Source organism: Cetorhinus maximus, chromosome 7, assembly GCF_964194155.1.
Source record: "Cetorhinus maximus chromosome 7, sCetMax3.hap1.1, whole genome shotgun sequence".
Classification (NCBI taxonomy): domain Eukaryota; kingdom Metazoa; phylum Chordata; class Chondrichthyes; order Lamniformes; family Cetorhinidae; genus Cetorhinus; species Cetorhinus maximus.
Window position 1 is genome coordinate 146236093 of NC_135885.1, and position 18769 is coordinate 146254861.

Consider the following 18769-nt stretch of genomic DNA (forward strand, 5'->3'; position numbering starts at 1 on the left):
CTCAAGCTAATTGTCCCTTTATTAATTGGTACTAACCTTAGAAAGCAAACTTGACCTCACTTGGATTGTTCCAATCTCAAAACACCAAATCTGATCTCCTCCGAGAGGTGTTGAGGGACAGGGGTTGACCTCTGACCCTTCCTTCAGCTGTGGTGAGGTCACTTACCTAAAATCAAACCGAGCAGTGGGGCCTTCGGTGTGGGAGTGATAGCAACAAGATTATCTGTTTCTTTTCTTGGAGCTCGGTTGCAGCAGGAGACTCCCAGGAGGAGGGTGGAAACGCCTGAGGAATGTCCTCAAAGCATCGCTGTGGAGATCAAACATCCCCACCAACTCCTGGGAAACCCTGGTTTGTGATCGACCAAAATGGCTTATTTGGGAAGGTACTGAACACATCGAGAGGTTCCATTGGGAACCTGCAGAGGCGAAGTCGAGCTGTTGGAGAGAGTGCACAAACCTCCAAATATCTCATCTACCTGCCCCACATGTGGCAGGCTCTGGAATTATCAGCCACCTGAGAGCCTATCCAACTGGAGCGGAAGCAAGTCATCCTCGATCTTGAGGGAGTGCCTAAAAGGATTAACTGTTTTAACAGCATCCGTCCACTGTTGAGGATATTCCACAGAAACCATCCTGACATTAATGATGTGCACTGATGTGCTTGACGCCTGCCCATTTGTTTCCAAGCAGACCAGAGTACCATCTTTTTAGCATTCGCTCTCCTGTGGTATGTCAATACCCTGGGTGGTTTGTGGGTTAACCCGTTGTGACCTGAATTTGTATTTTTTTTAAACCAGGAACATAATATAAATTGAACCACAAACGCCTTCTGGACTAAATAGTTAAAAATGTCAAGATGAAACCCTTGGTTTTCAGAAGCACCAGGGATGTGGCTGGCTAGTTTTCATAAGCTTTTGATTGTTTGAAGTCATGATTCCCATGTGACAGTAGAATTTTAGACACGGGGTGTGATGATGTGTGTGTATTTTTATATTTCTGTGTATATGTATATATTCTGTGTAGGTAAGGGTAAACTGTGTCTGTGTGCGCCCAGGGTTAGTCAAAGGCAAAATTGTTGGAGCCAGAAAGTAAAGGATAAAAGAGTAGAGGTGTTATCATCTTGCATTTTGTAATGAGGCATTATGGCGAGTTTTTGACTTACGAGTAAACAGAGTAGATTTGAAATTTGCATCTGGGGTTAAGTGTTGAAATTGATTTGTGGCTATTGCATTTCAAAAGAGTCTCGGAGCTTCAGAGGAACATTGATGTTTTACAGGAGATTTGAGTAAACAGGAGCAGGCGTTTTAAATTTTATTGACCCGAAATAGAGAGGAAATAGGAACGAGAGGTTTTAATATTTGGGGAAACTGGGTTTTCAAAGGGACATTTGAAGACAATAGATGACTAGGATGAAAAGGGTAGTTATAAAAACAGGGTTTCAGCTGTAGTGAGTTGCTCTAGGGTAAGTCCCATCGACTGAAGGCCAATTCCTGTGTGTATGGAGTGTGCTGGAAAAGCTACGAAATTCTTTTAACTAAAGAAAGCAACTCAAGTTTTGGGCCAGAAGAATATTTATCCTGAGAAACAGTTTGTTTCAAATCTCCCTTTGGAAAACCCACATCAGCATGGAGTTGTTTGAGAAGTCGTGGATTGTACTTCTGCTTAAAGCGAAAGCAATTTCTTGGTTTGGGTAATTTTTCCTGGATTTGATGGTTAAGAATCAATAAGGGCTGTTGCCATAAAGATAGTTTTATTGTGTACCTTTGATAAAGCATTTTGGGGGTTATTTTTGTAAATTTTTTCTGACCGTGTATCTTTTATCCTGTGTGTGTTTAAGTTTTATCTTTTCTATCTTTTAATAAACATTTTAATTCTCCAAATTTTAAGAATTATCACTGGAGTCCTGTGCTTTTGTGTTCAGTAGCTTTCCCTCTTCGTTTCTACAATACAGAAAAAGATTACAATCAGACGAGCTGGATCTCCTGCTTGCTCAGTATTAGCATCAGCTGCTTGTTGACTATATATAATGTATATATTTTGTATTGCAAGGGTGCAGTTTCCTGAAATCCCACCAAAAAGGTCAGCATCCAATAAACTGTTCTGCAGTGTTTCGTCTTTCAATGAAAACTGTGAAATGACAGACAGGAACGTTTATGTACAGTACTCAACAATATCTCTAAAATAAGACAAGACTTTGGAAGACAAAGTTTTTTAAACAGTATTGTGAAAACTTTATTTAATCTGTTATACACAAATTGTTTTACAAAAACTAGGAAAAGCTTCTGATGCTTTTCAAGGAAAACAAACCATGCAGTGAGCAAAGCGATAATTACAAGGAGAATGCCTTTTAATGCACGTGGTTAGAGGCTGTAATTAATGGAATTAAACATTTTCCTTTTATAAGCAAAATTAACAATTAAAATATGAATTTTATAATGGCATGGAAATACAAAACTTTCCATTTTTAATAAGCAAAATATTGACTTTCTTGCTGATTTAACCAACATAACATCAAAAAAAGGTTATGTTGAAAACTGCTTACATTCTCTCAGGCTGGAAATTACGGAGATGTAAGTGACAGCAGATAACGTAAGCTCTGAACCATGCAGAATATCAAAAAAGGCTTGAATTACACAAATCTTTCATCAAATTAATCCACTTTTCATCACATTTAAAACATGTAACATTAAACCTTAACACACATCAATGAGTTCTCGAAAAACAATTCTACTTTTGTTCAGCTGTTATCTATCACCCAGAGAACTTAAAATGGTAATGTCTGGACAAAAGCACAGAAGATAAGGTCGTCACTTCCATATGTAACTGATGTACATTTACATGTGTAATTCAGTCACGTATGCAGTTAGGTGTCAGGTGAGGACAGCAGGTTTCCTTCCTTAAAGACAGAAATGAGCCAGATGAGTTTTTAATGACAAATCAGCAAGTTTTGCAGTGACTGATTTTATCTGGTGCCAGCCCAGTCATAGCCAGGTTTTCTGAATTCAGTCTCTGGAGGGATTTGAACTGAGTTACTAGGCAAGGACCATAACCACTTGTATAACCAGAGGACAGGCTTTTCGACAACTAAAAGTCACTGTAAACAACGTTACCAAAACTTAAATCGCCCAGGTGAGAAATTATTCACTGATTAAAATGGATTAAATCAAAACATTGCTGGAGGAAGTTAAAACATAAAACTTTCCTAAATGCACTGTGGGTGTGCCTACACCACAGGGACTGCAGCGGTTCAAGAAGGCGGCTCACCACCACCTTCTCAAGGGTAACTAGGGATGGGCAATAAATGCTGGCCCAGCCAGTGAAGCCCACATCCCACGAATGAATAGAAAATTTCAGAGGAGCCTATGCTTAAACTACAGGTTTCATCCCGAATGTTCAAATAACATTAATTAGAACAAAAGTGATATTTATAAATGTTGTCTTTTTACAATGTGCTTCCCTGCTTTCATTGGGTCAGTTTAATCCAGAAACAAACATTAACTTGCTCGCTCAGGTTAACAATTCTTCTTGAACAGGCCTGAGGGGCTGAATGGCCTGCTCCTGTTTCCTTGTGTTGCCCCTCCTAATGTATGAAACCCAATTAAAGCTTCAGTTTTTAACAAGACAATACCATTTTAAATTGAAATATAAAAATATAAACAAAACATTCGAGCGTTTCATATAACCCTGCTGGTGAAATTATCAGTGTGGCCAACGAGAAACACCAGCAACAACCCATCACCCCCAGCAACCTGGCTTACGATCCATGGAAGAGGTGAACTGCGCTATAAACAGCGTTGTTATAGCTCTGCTCCACCTTAACAGAATTGGAGTGTTCCATAAAACTGTTGAGATCAGGAATACTTTCGGCTGTGTCTCCAAACCCGTGATAGTGGCCATATTGTAGTGGATCATGATCCTCGAGGCATCCAGCTGTGTGACACGATGGTAACATCGGTTTGACTGTCACACAGCTGCCAGGGCTGCCACTGTGGTGTAGCGAGCCACACGTTTCTGACAGAGGCTGGGCACTTCCCACACTTGGGGTGCTTCCATCAGTCTGAAATCCACTTCCATTACAGGAGAGCTGGGTAGAGACGTTACCCAAACCGCCAGTCAATTCAGCAGCTCCTCCGAAGGAGACGTCACCCACTCTGTTCATCTGAACTGGAGAGAAGCTGAAGCTGTGGAAGGATCCGTTTGTGACAGGCTGATGGGTCAATACTTTATCCATGTAGTTATAGCCATTCATATCTGTGGTGAGATACACACCTATCATAGTACTGGAACATTTCAGTGTTATTTTAAAAAGCCATTCCGACTCCCTTTGTGTCCTTCAGTTGCAGTAGGATTGGGGGTGGGGGTGGGGGCATGGGATGGGCTGGGGCGGACAGAGGGTTGCCAGGCAGCTCTGTCGCTGTTAGCGATGGTGTTTCATAATGACCTGAGGAGTTTGATGTTTTTACAGTGGAAGGTTAGATCTCTCTCTCTCCACTGCCTTCCTATTATAGGACTGAGAACTCGAGAGTTGTTTAGAACAGAATCTGAGGCGATTGGAACGGTGTTTTTTTTTTACATACACTCCCTTCCACATACATATAGCAGCAGTTTACATTTATACAGTGAGTTTAACAGACACAAGGGGTGAAAGTTAATGCTTTGCCCTGAAGCGTGTTTGGTATCGGGATAGCAGGTGCTGGGTGAGGACCCTGCCTCTGCCCGATTAGGTCTAGGGCACGGGGTTGCCGACGCTTCAGCATTGGCCTGGAGTCTCCAGGAATTGAAGATCAATCTCCAGGACACTGCTGTGTGCAGCTCTGAAGAAAAATCATCAGGACATTAAAAGAGATATCTTTTTGTCATTTTTTTTGATTATTTCTCTACCAGATATAAAAATATTGAAAATGGGTAAAAAGGCTGTTTGGCTGACAGTCAAGCATCATCCAATTGGGTAATGAGTCTTTTTGCTTTCCAATTGGTGTAGGAAGGCAGGATGGACGTGTCACAAGCATGAGTGTGTTGGCCGACTAATGGCTGGGGTGTGGGGGCAAGTCATGTGACGAAACCTCCAGGAATGCATTCATCCACAATTGTAAACCCATACTGGGGCGGAAGCCTTATCCCACTGCTGCTGGTATTCACCCAGCGGCGGGCAGGGGACTCACTATGTGGGAAGTGGGGGGCAGGGGTGCTGAGAGCCAATGCACTGCCCCACGTCCCCCCCAGTCACTCACCAGTAGCCTGGGTCGCTCAGTGGATAGGGCTGAGGTGGTTAAACGCCAGAATCGGGGGACCACGGGTGCAAGGGGTGGGATCCAAGGCTGGAGCAGGGATTGACTGCATCAAGACTAATAACGGTTATTAGAAAATTCAATATTCAAGGCAAGTGAAAAAAAAAGCACAAATTCAGTTATAGGACGGATCAAGAGAATGATAGAAATGTTTTTAAAATATTCAGTAATGATGGACCTTTTATTGGTAGCTGAATCCTAAAGCAACCATAAGGACAAAATCATCCTTTTTCTGGCTTCCCTCTATCTTTATATCAGGATATATAACAGGATCTAGCCTTTGGATAGCGACACAGAGGAATCAGATTCACAGACTCTAACTGCGCCATGTCCTATAATCTTGCCACTTTAATTTTAGCAAGGCCACTAGGATTTAAAATGAAGCTCTGGCTATTGGGCTTTGCCAAGCCATTAAGCGGCATGCGAATATAATACTGATGTCGACAGAACAGAGAGGAGTTAAATGGATAACCACAGACAGCCAAAAGTAGCAACTGGCTGTGCCTGACAAGACAGGAACTGAGGAGATTTCCCTTTCCCAATAGCGTGAGGGATGGAAATAATTACTCATAAATCACCAGTCTGTTGGAGAAATGTTTGGCCATTGCCAAGTGTGGCTTAAAGTGTGATAAACTGCCTCAAGTGGGATTATCAGCTGCTCCTTTGGTCCATTTTACAGTTTACTTGTTTCAGCCATATTCCCACACCTTGGGCAGGTGAGGTGGAGCTACCTAAAACTGTAATGTCCAAAATTCAGTGAAAAGGTTGAAAAGAATTATAAAAGGAATTGTTTTCCTTTCAGGGAACATTTTGTAAGTTCAAATAGTGTTGCTGCTTATCAGCGATTTAGTTTGGAACCATCTAAAGCTGTGATTTGCAGTAACTTTAACCTGAATCATACAAGCCTGTCTGCACACTGCTTGTCCATCTATGGAAGTGATCGGAAACATAGTGAACATGCTACATCTTCTGGTGCAAAATATTACGATCAACTCCTGTCGCACATCAATCTATTTACTCCACACACAAGGTTTTCCAGTTCTGATACAAAATAGTTTCTCCTGTGAGGAAGTTAAACTCTAAAGATCGGCGACATCTTTTTGGTCACCTCTCAGTAAATATTCCCACCAGCTAAACTGAACTGAGACATTATGTTCCTGTGTGGATATTCAATAACAGTGATGCATCACTAATACTGTAACAAAGGGTGGACAACCTGCATTTATACCGAACCTTTAACGTAGAAACAAGTTCAAACCTACTTCCACAGCAAGGTAAGGAAAAAGGATTCAGTAGCTAAAAAACACAACGGGGGTGTGATGTTGACCCAAAGCTGTTGGAGAGGCAGAGAGGCAGAAGAGTTTACAGAATTCCAGAGTTGGGACCGAGAAGGCTGAAGGCTCCTCTGCCAGTTGAGACAAAGCAGGTGGGGAAGGGTGCACAAGGGGCTTGAGCAATGGACAGGGTGGGGCTGGGAGAATTGCAGACATTTAGAAAGGCAGTGAGAGGCCAAAGCAATGCAGAAATTTTAACAGAAGGGCTAGAATATTAAATGTAAAAACCTGGAGTTAATGCAGGGCAATAAGGCCACATATAGTGAACATATGGTGAAGATATAGGCAGCAGAAGCTTGGATGAGTTCAAGTTTATGGGAGCTTTATTCTGAATTGATGAAAATGGTCATTTTATTTCTTGGAAACGACATTTATATAATTCTTTTGCAATAGCAAGATGTTCCAAAGCACTTAACGAGAGCGTTATCAATATTTTGACACTGAGCCACAGGAGATGACACCAGGGCAGATGACCAAAAACATAGTAGAGAGGTGGGGAGTTTATTAAGGGAATTCCAGAGCTTAGGCCCATAGGAAGCAGAAGGCAAGGCTACCAATGGGGGAGAGGCCAAAATGGCAGGAGTTTGCAGAGATAGAGGGAGGGTGAGGCTATGAAGGGACTCGAAGACAAGGATGAGGTCTTAAACTTTAAAACTGATGGCAGTACAAAGTGTTTCCACAATTTGGATTGGACCTTATCTTTTTAAAAATAAAACAAGGTTCCTACAGATTCCTGTACAAGTTAATGCAGAGGAAACAAAGTAAACTCTCAGTGTGTGCGCAGCGTGTCAGCAACGCACACTGGGACAAAACACTGGGCTTATTACTGTAGTTCCCCACATTATGATTTCAGGTTGTGACTGCAGCACTATACGGGGTGGTGCTGAATGGAGACAACATTTACCCTACTCCAGTCTGAGACAGAAAAATACCAGCATACCAATCACTCTAGCTTTTAACAAACATGTTAGGGACAGGAGCATCCTGGATCAGAGGGCAGCTCCTTCTCTGGGCTGGAAACAGTGAACAGCATTAGACAGAAGGGACAGAGGAGAGTAAGATAAATAATAAAATTAGCTGAATTAATGAACTGGAACATGTTAGTTAGGTATTCAGATTTCTTTATTGTTGCAACACAGAGAGTGCAGAAAAGCAACACAAGTACAAAACTATTGGAAGAGGTGTAGATGAATTAATTTCACATACTTTAACAAACATTTTGTACTTGCAACCAAAGTCAATAACAAAATTATATTTAATCCTTCCAAACAGACTTAAGTTACACATTATCAAAGCACAGACTAATCAGAGGCACACCCATAACCTGTACCTCGAAGTTAATGTTTGTTTTGTCCAGTAAAGCTGTGATCAGAAGTTTACACACTCTATGTTCTCTCCACAGATGCTGACTGATTCCATCATTTTCTGGCTTTATTTTAACTGAGATAATTAGTCATCTCAAAGCTAACTGCAGCAGAGAGTGTGTTCAGTTACACGTGCGACTAAGAAGAATATCTGAATGAAAATATTTACCAAACATTTCCTTTCTCTAAATGAATTATATCGTCTGTAAAGAAAATCATTGAAATAAAATAATTACACAATCAGGTGACAATTACCTCTCCTAAATATGATCCTGCTCATTCTTTGAAACCGGTGCCTGAATTCAGCAGGGTTAGACGCTGGGCAGAGACACCGTGGAGAGACACCGTGGGCAGAGACACCGCAGAGAGACAGCACGGGCAGAGACACCGCGGAGAGACACCGGGCAGAGACGTTAGGATTAAGAGCCCCGTGCAATGCTAATCTTTCAGCTCCTGTTTATAAAAAGATGATGTTCTGGACCACACCTTAATCCTCTGACCAGAAGCTGCAGAGTCCGAGAGATGTCAACACAGAAATAGCAACAAGCTCCAACTTGCACCAGTCAGAAGGAAAGGGAAGAAAGGCAGGAAAACAGTGAGAGGTAAAGAGGGAGCTTACACTTTATTCTAGGACCGGGAAAGTCATGTTGTGGTAGGGAACCTAACATTCATCCTGCTTTCAGCACAGATAATCTGATTATAATATTTGCATATGTGTACTAAAATAAAGCAAAGTATTGACACCTAAACTTGTATAAATAAAATTTAAAGGGAGAAACTAAATGCCACATCCTGCTAAAGTTCAGTTCACACCTGGACCGGAACACTTTTAACTGTGAACTGTTGATATATCAAGACAAAAATGTTGAGTGAAACTATAAAGGTAATCCACAATGCTGCCTTAAATTATCTCAAGTCCTCATAGACTGGCCCAGTAAGAGAACAAGGTGCAACATTCCCTGGTTTAATTGCCTGTTATCCAGTACTGAAGATATCATCCAGCACTAAGCCTGCTATCCAGCTATGTTATGTTGAGTATATTGTGCTTAAACTTGCATTTTAAATGTCTGACTTGACCATTGCAAAGTAAATTTGATGTATTGGCTATTAATGGAATAATACTCGCTGTTCATTGATCAACAAGGGAACTCAATGTCCTGAGTCAGGAATGTTTATGAAGCAGTATTGAACAGGTCACTGGTTTACATCTAGTGCACAAAGCTGTGCCTGTTTAGCTGCTTGGATTTGTAAGATAAATAAAATCTAAACAGTCTAATCTATTTCTTTCATCTTGCCTTTGGTCACTACCCTTAGCTCAGGCTCAACTCCTGCCACATCCAATGTCCCTCATGAAGCACCTTGGAGAAAAAGTTACCATATTTACTTTAATAAGTACAACACAAAGCTCCAATCTGTCAGGTATCTGAATTAACCAAACCAGTCTTCTCCCTAAAGCTTCGAGAGCAACTTTCTTGCCCGTCGACGTGTGTCCACAGGAAATTTTGAAAGTTAGTTCTTTCTACAGAACTCCAGGAACAAGCTCAATCTGTGCTAAAGCAACAAATACTGGACCAGACCACATTTACAATTGGGTTCTGACAACGTGCCATCACCCAGAAACATTGCTGCTTTTCTCTTGTTCCACAGATGTTGCCTGATTGTTGAGTGTTTCCAGTATTTTCTGTTCTTATTTCATGTTTCCAGCATCTGAACTATTTGACTTTTGTTGGCTGTGAGTACACAGCAGCTGAAGACCGACAAAACTTACTACTTTGATAGCGGATGCCTGAAGGAGAGTTCTTCAGGCTGGAGTTGGAGAAAACTGCATGAGTCTCAGGGGACCAGGCGACCTCATCAGCTGTTGTACAAAACAAGGTTTGTATGAGCTACTGGGTCACATCCAAGAGCCATCCCTGCCTCCGTTCACTCTCTCAGCCTGCATAGAAAATTTGAAGGGGCCAACTTGCCCCAGCGGAAATCCACTTAGAATTCAACAGTCAGTTGACATTGAGGACACCCTCCATCGTGTTGTGTGGCACTACCACCATGCTAAATGGGATAGACTTTGAACAGATCTAGCAACTCAAGGCTGGACATCCATGAGGTGCTGTGGGCCATCAGCAGAACTGTACTCGAACACAATCTGTAACCTCATGGCCCGGCATATCCCCCACTCTACCATTACCATCAAGCCAGGGGATCAACCCTGAAGAGTGCAGGAGGCTATGCCAGGAGTAGCACCAGGCATCCTTAAAAATGAGGTGTCAACCTGGTGAAGCTATAACACAGGACTACTTGCGTGCCAAACAGCATAAGCAGCACACGATAGACAGATCCTACAACCAATGGATCAGATCTAAGCCCTGTAGTTCTGCCACACCCAATCGTGAATGGTGGTGGACAATTAACTAATTCACTGGAGGAGGAGACTCCACAAATATCCACATCCTCCATGATGGGAGGGCCCAGCAGATCAGTGCAAAAGAGAAGGCTGAGGCATTTGCAACAATCTTCAGCCAGAAGTGCTGAGTGGATGATCCATCTTAGCCTCCTCCGGAGGTCACCAGCATCACAGATGTCAGTCTTCAGCCAATTCAATTCACTCCACGTGATATCAAGAAACAGCTGAAAGCACTGGATACTGCAAAGGCTAAGGGCCCTGACAATATTCTGGCAATAGTACTGAAGACTTGTGCTCCAGAACTTGCCGTGCCCCGAGCCAAGCTGTTCCAGTACAGCTACAACACTGGCATCTACCAGCAATGTGGAAATTTGCCTAGGTTTTGTCCTGTACAAAAAGCAGGACAAATCCAACCCAGCCAATTACCGCCCCATCAGTCTACTCTCGATCATCAGTAAAGTGATGGAAGGGGCCATCAACAGTGCTATCAAGCAGCACTTGCTTAGCAATAACCTGCTCACTGACGCCCAGTTTGGGTTCCGCCAGGACCACTCAGCTTCTGACCTCATTACAGCCTTGGTTCAAACATGGTCAAAAGAGTTGAACTCCCGAGGCGAGGTGAGAGTGACTGCCCTTGACAGCATTTGACCAAGCATGGCATCAAGGAGCCCTAGCAAACCTGGAGTCAAGGCGAATGGTTGGAGTCATACCTAGCGCAAAGGAAAATTGTTGTGGTTGTTGGAGGTCAATCATCTCAGTTCCAGGACATCACAGCAGAAGTTCCTCAGGGTAGTGTCCTCGGCCCAACCATCTTCAGCTGCTTCATCAATAACCTTCCTTCCATCATAAGGTCAGAAGTGGGGATGTTTGCTGATGATTGCACAATGTTCAGCATCATTCGCGACTCCTCAGATACTGAAGCAGTCCATGTCCAAATGCAGCAAGACCTGGACAATATCCAGGCTTGGGCTGACAAGTGGCAAGTAACATTCGCGCCACACAAGTGTCAGGCAATGACCATCTCCGACAAGAGAGAATCTAACCAACGCCCCTTGATGTTTAATGGCATTACCATCACTGAATCCCCCACTATCAACATCCTGGGGGTTACCATTAACCAGAAACTGAACTGGACTAGCCATATAAATACAGGTCAGTGGCTAGAAAAGCTACGACAAGTAACTCACCTCCTGACTCCCCAAAGCCTGTCCACCATCTACAAGGCACAAGTCAGGAGTGTGATGGAATACTCTCCACTTGCCTGAATGAGTGCAGCCCCCACAACACTCAAGAAGCTTTACACCATCCAGGATAAAGCAGCCCGTTTGATTGGCATCCTATCCACAAACATTCACTCCCTCCATCACCGAGACACAGTAGCAGCAGTGTGCACCATCTACAAGGTGCACTGCAGCAACTCACCAAGGCTCCTCTGACAGCACCTTCCAAATCCTTGACCACTACCATCTAGAAGGACAAGGGCACCAGATAGATAGGAAAACCACCACCTGGAAGTTCCCCTCCATGCCACTCACCATTCTGACTTGGAAATATATTGCCGTTCCTTCACTGTCGCTGGGTCAAAATCCTGGAACTGCCTCCCTAACAGCACTGTGGGTGTACCTACACCACATGGACTGCAGCGGTTCAAGAAGGCAGCTCACCACCACCTTCTCAAGGGCAATTAGGGATGGGCAATAAATGCTGGCCTAGACAGCAACTCCCACATCCTGAGAATGAATAAAAATACAAAAGGTTATAGATGTTGATGAGGGTGAAGGTCCATGATCATTGATCTCAAAGCCAGGTGACCTGGTCTCAACCGGAATTGATAATGACTCAAACACAGAGGATCTATTGAGAAGTATGAGAATGTGGAAAGACTAGATCACTAACTGTGATTGTTTCTGAGCACTAGCGTGAAACTAGCAGCTTCTTGTAGAGCAGTACTTCACCAAAGTACATCTATATATGCAGCAGCAGCCACCAAAAACAAGACTTCACTGACAGCAGGGAAGAAATATATCGATGAACTTTGGCTCTGAACCCTTTGTATACAAACAGGAACCCGATCCAGCTGGTCCGAGCACTTCACAAATTTCTGAGTGGCAGCAACATGTCTACTGCCCAGAATATGGAATCCTTAAATGGGGGCTGACTAAAGCAGGAGGATGAGGAATATCTGCTGACACCACTGACAGACAGACAAATGTCAGGGACACATTACAGGAAGACTGGAAAATGAGCCATGGCCAGATTGTCCTCATTCTCTGGCAACTGTATCCACTATCAGACTTTGAGAGTCTTTGATCTCAAGCTTTGACTCTGCATTTAAAGGGAACTGTGGCGTAGCTTCCCAGGGTAGAATGTAGAGACTGCTTCAACTGCATCCAGCAGACCAGACTAAACATAAATCAAACCGTTCAGCTAAAACCTTTATCTCCTTCCATCAAAATATTCCTCCCTTCATGAATTTGTTCATCGTCAGAAGATGCAAGTGAAGTAATCCTTACTTCACCTATTTTACACATAGAGAAATGTTGATGCACAAGTTGAACATTCTGATTTTCAAGTCAGGTCCCTCTCAGGACAGATTCTACACTTTTCTACTTCCCAAACTAAATCCATTCTCTTACACTCTCCCAAAAATAATCTCATCTCCCTGCACTCCTTCATATCCTTTCAGTAATTATCTGGTACCTTTTGGGAATTTGTAATTGATTTAGTATCAGCCACTTGTACCAAATTGTCCCAAATTCCCAACTCTGTAAAAAGGTTTCCTCTAGTCACCAGCTTTATGTGCCTCAACAACTTGATTTCACTCCTCATCGTGCACCGCTATGATGGAAAACCAAATTGTTCATTTTTTAAAATCACTGGAACTTTGCTACGTAATAAGCTATATGGCAGCTCACCACCACCTTCTCAAGGGCAATTAGGGGTGGGCAATAAATGCTGGTCCAGCCAGCGAAGCCCACATCCCATGAATGAGTAAAAGAAAATTGATATTCCCTGTACCCATCAGCTTTTCTCCCCTGGTCTGATTCGAGCTCCCCTCCAATTTGGATTAGAAAAACATAAGGTACAATGTAAAGCTCAGTCTGTCTGTCCATTGCACATTCACCATCTCTGGTTCCCACCATGAGGAGTCTGGGCCCTTGAATCACGGTAAGCTTTCCTGACAGTCCTACACTATTGTGTAGGATTAAAGGTTTAAACAAGTTATTACAGCAAAGCAAAGCAAAAACCCGCCTATACTTTTTGAACATTCAATATACTGTGTGCTTTAAAATTTTATCCACAACCTACGATAGCTGTCTGTATTATGTACTTTTAAGCTCCAAGAGGTTTTCCCTTTTCTCTCAGTTTTTGTAAAGTTTACTTGTCTGGGACAAAATCCCTGCATAACTATGGTTAGGAAATAGAAACATCTGTCTCACTTATTCCTCAAAACGTTCCTAATGCTCCCTTTTAAAATTATTTTAAAACATCTTTGCGAATCCAATAATGATCCAGCGGTTAAAGTTAAGGGTGGGTAAGTGAAATGTCCCGTGGGCACTTCACCATATATCAGGTATCAGACTAGTTGAATCACAATCTCTGAGCCAGGCTTGACAGGTGTGGTTTTCGTGTGAGTATGTGTGCCCCAACAGTAACGACAAATTCGGTGACAAAAACAAAGCCCTGAACCACCACAGGAAGCTGGCTGAAGGAACTGTTCATTCAATCCTGGGGATTGGGTCTCACAATGCTAGTGTGCGACTTGAAAGAGCAGAGAAACCCAGACACTAATTAAACTGTGCTCAATTGCTAGCCTAGGACGTAATGTACATTAAAACTACACCGACGTAGGCTGTATGGCATGAACAAGATAGGCCCCTGTATCAGTTTTGTATCTAATCACTGTTCAACTGTAAGAATATTCTTACAAATACTTAATAACACCAACATTCACAAAAGCTTTTGCACCAATAATTGCACCCAGAATAGTTAAATATTCAAAGTATCAGGTGCTTCTCCAAGAGTTTATTTAGGGAGAAGCCGAGCCTAAGCAGGACCCAGGCACAATGCTGATGACTTCTGAATTGCTGCCTTTAGTCAGAGTGATGGCATAGACACTATAATTGGCCTCGGTGCCTTAGATTAAGTGAGGGGGAAACAAGTAACCAGGCGTGGCCCCTGCTCTTGATTATCCAGTGTCCTGTACTGAAACAGCTAGCTCATGGATATTGAAGAACAAAACAGAGCTCAGCCATGATGCCACCAAAGGTTGAATAGCTTGCTGACATCGCCCGGGCTCAGGTACAAGGCTGGTGCTTTCCCAGAACTGTTGCTCAGCTAGGGAGCCGGTGCCTTGATGAAGAAAGGGTTCAAAACCAAAAACAAAGGCAGAAACAAAAGTTAAAGTATCAAAAGTATTTATTAAAATAACACGTTGGATCTAAACTAAGTGCATTTGGATAATCCATCATCTAAAAGCACAAAGGAATGAAAAGAAAGAAAAATTACATTTCTATTTCATGACCTTAGGACATCCCAAAATACTTCCCAGTCAATGAGGTTATTTTGAAGTGTAGTAGTCATTGTCATTTAGGAAACGCAGTAACCAATTTGTGCACAGAAAGCTCCCACAAACAGCAATGTGACCATGACCAAATACTCTGGTTTAGAGATATTGGTTGAGGGATAAATACTGGCCAAGACATTGAGGAAAACTGCCCTGCTCTTAGCTGAAATATCGCCATTGGATTTTACATTCACCTGAAAGGGCAGATGGGGCCTCAGTTCAAAATTTATTTTGAAATACAAACCTCTGATCAGAATATAAACAGCACATTACATGAGAATAAAGACAAGATATAACAGACTCCAGCTGAAATGCTGTGTACACATAAGTCATGCAGGAAGAACTTGTATTTATAGAGCACCTTATCACACCCTCAAAACATCCCAAAGCACTCCGCAGCCTGTTAATTATTATAGAAGTGCAGTCACTACTGTCCTCTAAGCAAATAGCTAAATGTGTAAATGTGTGGGTGTGGCTGTGCGTATCTGCCAGTATCTGTTTGCATGTGTATCTGTGTGTGAGTGCACGTGTGCTTGTGTGTTAGACAGGCCATGTGATGCTAGGTGGCACATATTCAGAGAAAGCGTTGCCCCAGTTTTTAGAAACTTTTTTCTTCAAAACCACTCATGCTTTCCAGTTTGAGCAACGATGGGTGGGGATTGTTAGAGAGCATCTGCCTAGTTCATGAATCACAATTAGGAAAGAAACTGACTTTATAATATGAAGGCTGAAAATGTTAAAAGTCATATGCATATTTAGTTATACAGCGACATGGCGTCTGCATGGGAGAGATTGTGAAGACTTCAAAATCCTGGCCTCTAAGAAAGGCAGCCTCCTGAGCTGTGGGATCCGGTTTGATCTGGTTGCTGCCACACTCGGCTGGGAATCCTCCAGCCCCACCCGATATGGCGGAGGGCTTGGTCTCTGTGTAAATGCTTTCAAAGTTGTTCATGGTGATGCCATTGGCTGTCGTCCCGAAGCCATCAAAGCCCAGAGCTGTGAGAAGGAGGAATCTACTATAAGCACACATGCACATTTGCATGTTTAACTATACGACACCAGCCCATCATATATGGATTTATTCAGGCCCAGTGAAGTCTCTGCTGAAATGTCATGGCCACTATAACCACACATACATACAAAATAGACTTTTGCTTTATGTTAAAGGGTCTGCTTTGCGGGTTTGTGATACCAGTGGAGTGTCTCTCCTGACAGTCACAATGAGTGTGTCACCCACAGGGTTCCGTTTATTTCCAATCTGTTCCCTGGTGCAAGTACAAACTCAAAAACTAACCCCTCAGCATGCCTTTGCTTGATAAATTTATATTTAAAAGGCCTTACAAACACTGCAAGGATTCATCATTGAACTCTCCCAGCATAAAATACTGGATAGGATTTAAAAAGATGGAAAATGACCAACTAAACAGATAACCATGAAAATGAAAAACACTAACAGTCAACAAGTTCTGAAATATCCTAAAGCATTTGGTGGTGACAGTCCTCACCACTTACTGCAGGTGCCTTGGTCTTTCACTGTTTGCCTGCTGTAAGTGAAAGGACATAATGGAGTGAGCGCTGTGAGCATTTTTGTGAGAGTGGGGCCACAATACTGACACCCACCATTGGCATGACAGCCAACTCTGGCTAGCTCACCCAGTGCTGAGGCAGCACTCTAAGCAAGTGTATTGCGACAAACTGAGGGCACACCAACAGCTAGTAAGGGGTGCTGTTGTTGGGAAGCAAGGGGAAGTGACTACACGGGTAGTGCCAGGCCTGGTGGGGCATCAGTGTCAGGGAGGAGGGTAACAGGGACAAGTTCTTTTTATTTAGAGGCAGTCAGCTGCTCACTGTCGATTACTACTGGCTCCATGTGGCCAGAGCTCTCAAACATTACAGCCACACTAGGGTGTCGGTATTGGAAGCTGTGGGATGAGGGTGGGGTGCAAGTGAGCTTTGGGCTACACGTGCTGGAGGCAAGTCTCACTGAGTGTTTACTGTTCACACCGGACATGCAGAGGGCCTCAGCTGCAATAGGACTTTAATTCCGATTTGCTGTGAGGATGCTGCTTCTAAACTATTTGACCCTTCGGTTAAACTGCCACAAACTGTTCATATCTCAGCTGTGATAAATTAAAGAAAGGCAACAATATCCATCAATCGTGTCTATCCCTTTCGCTCTACACAGGGCTTCAATCCAGTCAGACTGATGGACAAACTGAAACTGGCTCAGATTCTGCATACTGTGAGCTTACAGCATCTGCCAATTTTGGATATTTCTGCTGAATTCTCATTTTTGGGATAATTCAGCAGAAATACATAGACAACTGCCACTTAAAGCTTTCCAAAGCAGAAGCTGGGTTACTGTATGCTTCACAAAACAGGTCCATTTCCTAAAAGTATTTCCCTTCAGTGTCCTTCAGGATCGTTTGACCTCAAGTATCACTCTACCCTGTAAATTACTGTTTAACAGGTCCCATTTCTAGTGAGCAACCCTGTTTCCCCCAAATTTAACCTCGTTAAAGATATTTGGTCAGGAATTTCTACAGCAAGGATCGAGCTGCTCACAGGCATACAGGAAACAGACTCAAAGGATAGAAACATCCATTGCTGCACCAAGTACATAGATACACTGGCAAGTTCAGAGGAGGCCTCTGTGTATTGTAATACTCGTATGATTGACAGCAGTCACTGACAAGTGTCAGAGGAGAAACAAATAGAAACATATCCACATATGGTTTAAAGGAGCCACTGGCAGTGATTGGTTATGGATGGGTGATGTCATCACCATGTGGTTTTTGACTTAAAAATCAAAACCAAAACTTGTTTATGATGACCCCTGACGTCAGGACCCTGCTCATTGCCAGGCACTCCCAAAAAATACCCTTCCACCACCGCAAAGGAAGGACAATGACCGGGGGCCCCGTGGATCGGTCACGGTGACCCCGTGGATCGGGCTCGGTGACCAGTGACCCCGTGGATCGGGCTCGGTGACCAGTGACCCCATGGATCGGCTCGGTGACCAGTGACCCCATGGATCGGCTCGGTGACCGGGGGCCCCATGGATCGGGCTCGGTGATCCCGTGGATCGGGCTCAGTGACCGGTGACCCCGTGGAACGGGCTGGTGACCGGTGACCCCGTGGATCGGGCTCGGTGACCCCGTGGATCGGGCTCGGTGACCCCGTGGATCGGGCTCGGTGACCCCATGGATCGGGCTCGGTGACCCCGTGGATCGGGCTCGGTGACCCCGTGGATCGGGCTCGGTGACCGGGGGCCTCGTGGATCGGGCTCGGTGACCCCGTGGATTGAGCTCGGTGACCCCGTGGATCGGGCTCGGTGATCCCGTGGATCGGGCTCGGTGACCCCGTGGTTCGGACTTGGTGACCGGGGGCCCCGTGGATCGGGCTCGGTGATCCCGTGGATCGGGCTTGGTGACCCTGTGGTTCGGGCTCGGTGACCCTGTGGTTCGGACTCGGTGACCGGGGGCCTCGTGGATCGGGCTCGGTGACCGGGGGCCTCGTGGATCGGGCTCGGTGACCCCGTGGATCGGGCTCGATGATGGCACAAGGATGGGGACAGGGGCAAAGGTGGACATTATTAAAAGAAGTTGGCCGGGGGCAGGGAGCAGGGGTTCGGGAAAAGGGGGGATGGAGAGACTGAGATTGGGAATGGGCTGAGTTTCAAATCCCCAAATATGTTCAAGATTGTTAAAAAACGACTTTATATAAAACAAAAAGCTGGTCACATAAAAGTGTGGAGGAGGGAAAAATAGAGGGCATGGGACGGAGGGACAGGGAGTGAGGGACGGGGGGTGAGG

At 43.9% G+C, this 18769-nt stretch overlaps 1 protein-coding gene across 5 annotated transcripts in view; it reads right to left on the bottom strand.

The window, feature by feature from the left end:
- Nucleotides 1-2207: 2207 nt before the first annotated feature.
- LOC144683068 (ankyrin repeat domain-containing protein 10-like) overlaps nt 2208-18769 on the bottom strand; it is a 69523-nt gene continuing 52961 nt past the window's right edge. For 4 of the 5 annotated variants that reach the window (XM_078546087.1, XM_078546091.1, XM_078546090.1 and 1 more), the window contains one exon: nt 2208-4251. In XM_078546087.1, coding sequence (XP_078402213.1) covers nt 3755-4251 — 497 coding nt within the window. In that variant the 3' untranslated portion in view covers nt 2208-3754. Of the gene's footprint in view, nt 4252-14788; nt 15951-18769 lie in introns of those variants that run through there. The other variant, XM_078546092.1, reaches the window with a different exon arrangement.